At 32.4% G+C, this 2,814-nt stretch overlaps 1 protein-coding gene across 1 annotated transcript in view; it reads left to right on the forward strand.

Moving 5' to 3' along the window:
• The window catches only part of ATR (ATR serine/threonine kinase), a 212,711-nt gene extending 211,151 nt beyond the window's left edge, over positions 1-1,560 (forward strand). The window contains exons 46-47 of the mRNA XM_006757505.2: positions 57-162; positions 1,190-1,560. Coding sequence (XP_006757568.1) covers positions 57-162; positions 1,190-1,363 — 280 coding nt within the window. The 3' untranslated portion in view covers positions 1,364-1,560. The remainder of the gene's footprint in view (positions 1-56; positions 163-1,189) is intronic.
• The last annotated feature ends 1,254 nt before the right edge of the window (positions 1,561-2,814 follow it).

Here is a 2,814-nt window from a genome sequence, read left to right on the forward strand (position 1 = left end):
TCTTTTTACAAAGATAACATTGTATTATTACTTATAATGTTTTCTTTCCATTTTAGTGTCTTAAAGACTTTTCTACATGATCCTCTTGTGGAATGGAGTAAACCGGTAAAAGGGCATTCCAAAGCACTACTGAATGAAACTGGGGAAGTTGTTAACGAAAAGGTTAGTAGAAGGTATAGCTTGATGTAAGCTTATATTGTATATCTCTACAAATGAGAACTGATTCTAAATACTATCAGTGACTGACCATTGAATACTCTGAAATCTAGTACTCTAGTATGCCAATGCCCTACGTTTTCTTTATTATCTTTAGTAATATTAAAATTATTATCATTAGTATAATACAAGCAGAGTTGAGGACACACTTGTTTAAACCATAGACAATTTGTAATTATGAGATAGAGTGGGGAATACCTGAACACAAATTGTGTGGACTTACAGAGTAGCAGATCTCAGCTTTAATATTTTAATTCCTCTAATTTTACATTAATCATAAGTATATAAGTACTTAATATATAAACTCAGTTGACACTCTACTATAAGTAGAAATAAATTGTCAATAGCTGGTTAATTATATCACTGCATTTTTTTTTGCAAAATATTACTTATTTAAGCACTTAAAAATGGAAAGTGTACAAAGATTAAGACATGGTAAATTGACTAACCATACTGTTGCCATGTAACAATACTGTTATAATACAACAGTTAAATTTATGAGTCTACAACAGATGTAGTTAGTAGTTGTTAGATTAACAAGAAACAAAGTTGAAAAGACCATGTTAAAACAAATTTACTGGCACTAATAGGTCAGAACTGTAATAGCAACAAACATATTCACTCAGCTCCTGAGTATGTCAAGTTTTACAGTACACATTAAAAATTATTTCTTTTATCAACAGTGTAAAACATTTTTTTCACTCCCTACTAATATTCCCTGATATTTCAAATAGTCCAGAAAAATGTCTAAATAGTTGATCTTGGATCAACATTGCAAGACTTCAAATCAATGATATCTTTTTATTATACATGTTTCATTTCTTCTCTCATATTTGCTCTGACAAAAGGGGTAATGATCAATAAAATGGCACTAACATTTGTTAAATAATAAAAAAGGTAGTAATTTCAAATTATCAACATGCTCATGTCATTGAGTCCTTAACTCTTAGGATTTTCAACTTTGTCCTTTTAGGCCAAGACCCATGTTCTTGACATTGAGCAGCGACTGCAAGGTGTAATCAAGACCCGAAACAGAGTGACAGGGCTGCCCTTATCTATTGAAGGACATGTACATTACCTTATACAAGAAGCTACTGATGAAAACTTACTATGCCAAATGTACCTTGGTTGGACTCCATATATGTGAAATTAAATTACTTCAAAGAATATGTTAATAATCCAAAGTTAACATATTTGGTATTAATCTGTTTTTATCTATTGAATTCCAAAGTACAATATAAGTTGCTTTATGTTTTCAAAGCAACTGGTATTATTTCTCCCTTTATGTTAACAATATTTAAAATAATATATGTTGTTATTAAGAAATAAACTGCTTTATTACTATCTACTGTGTATTATAAACAGAAATAGCACATCAAATATTCTCATACTCTAAAAATATTTATTTGCAAGAAGCAAGCTAGCCTTATTTCATTTTACAACTTTTATTTTTAAGTACTTGCTAGCATAGGGATTCATTTGGACAACAATAAAAACTGAATAAATTATGTGGATAGAACACTGCTAGATTTGTACACAGAACTTATATCCCCTGACAGCCTAGTAAACAGATAGCATAACAAAAATAGCACATCATTATGTTCATGTAACAAAACTCTTTTTTTTTACATATATATTTTTTATTGATTTTAGAGAGTAAGTGAGAGGGAGAGAGAGAAATAGAAACATCAATGATGAGAGAGCATCATTGATTGGCTGCCTCCTGCATGCCCCATACTGGGGACTGAGCCGGCTCCCTGGGCATGTGCCCTTGATCTGAATGGAACAGGATCCTTCTGTCCACAGACCAACGTTCTGTCCACTGAGCCAAACAGGCTAGAGCAAAACTCTTTTTGTGTGTGGTTAAAAGTGTGATATGGAAAAAACATAAGACAAGCATGAATCTGAAAACGATATAAATATTGTATAATTGTAAAGTTGTTCCCATACTGAATGCAGTGGTCTTGGAAGACACCAATACTTGAAATTTCAAGAGATTTTAAATGTGTTTAAAATTTGTTTTTTCTTGCAGAGGATTTAAAATAGTTTATAGAATTATGAAACAATGAGGTTATTATATTCAAATAAATGGAAAACTTTTATAATAGACTAGAGGCCCAGTGCATGAAATACATAGGGTCCCTAGTGGCTGCTGGCTGGAGCTCCCTTCAGGGCTGTTAGCTGGCCGCCCCCCTTCCCCCTGGAATTCCCGGTGGAGAGGACAATTTCCATATTAGGCTTTTATTATATAAGACTAGGGGCCCGGTGCGCAAAATTTTTTGTGCGTGTGTGTGTGTTTTTTTTTGAGAGTCTCAATTTAATCTTGTTAAGCAGTGTTATTGAGAGTGCAATGAGATCACTGCACCTGTTTACAATTTACAACTTGATGAGCTTTGTCTTAGGAATGAACTTGTAAAACGATGATCCCAACCAAAATAATGAACATTTACATCAGCTGCAAAAATTATCTCCCCCATTTTTAAATGCCATTGTCTATTATATTAAAATAGCTTATGATTTGAACATTTTAAAATAATTTAAAGCAACACAAATGGAAGTCACTATCATGGGAAATGAAAGTGCTGGAAATGCTGACAA

The sequence above is a fragment of the Myotis davidii genome, unplaced genomic scaffold (assembly GCF_000327345.1).
Source record: "Myotis davidii unplaced genomic scaffold, ASM32734v1 scaffold495, whole genome shotgun sequence".
Taxonomy (NCBI): Eukaryota; Metazoa; Chordata; class Mammalia; order Chiroptera; family Vespertilionidae; genus Myotis; species Myotis davidii.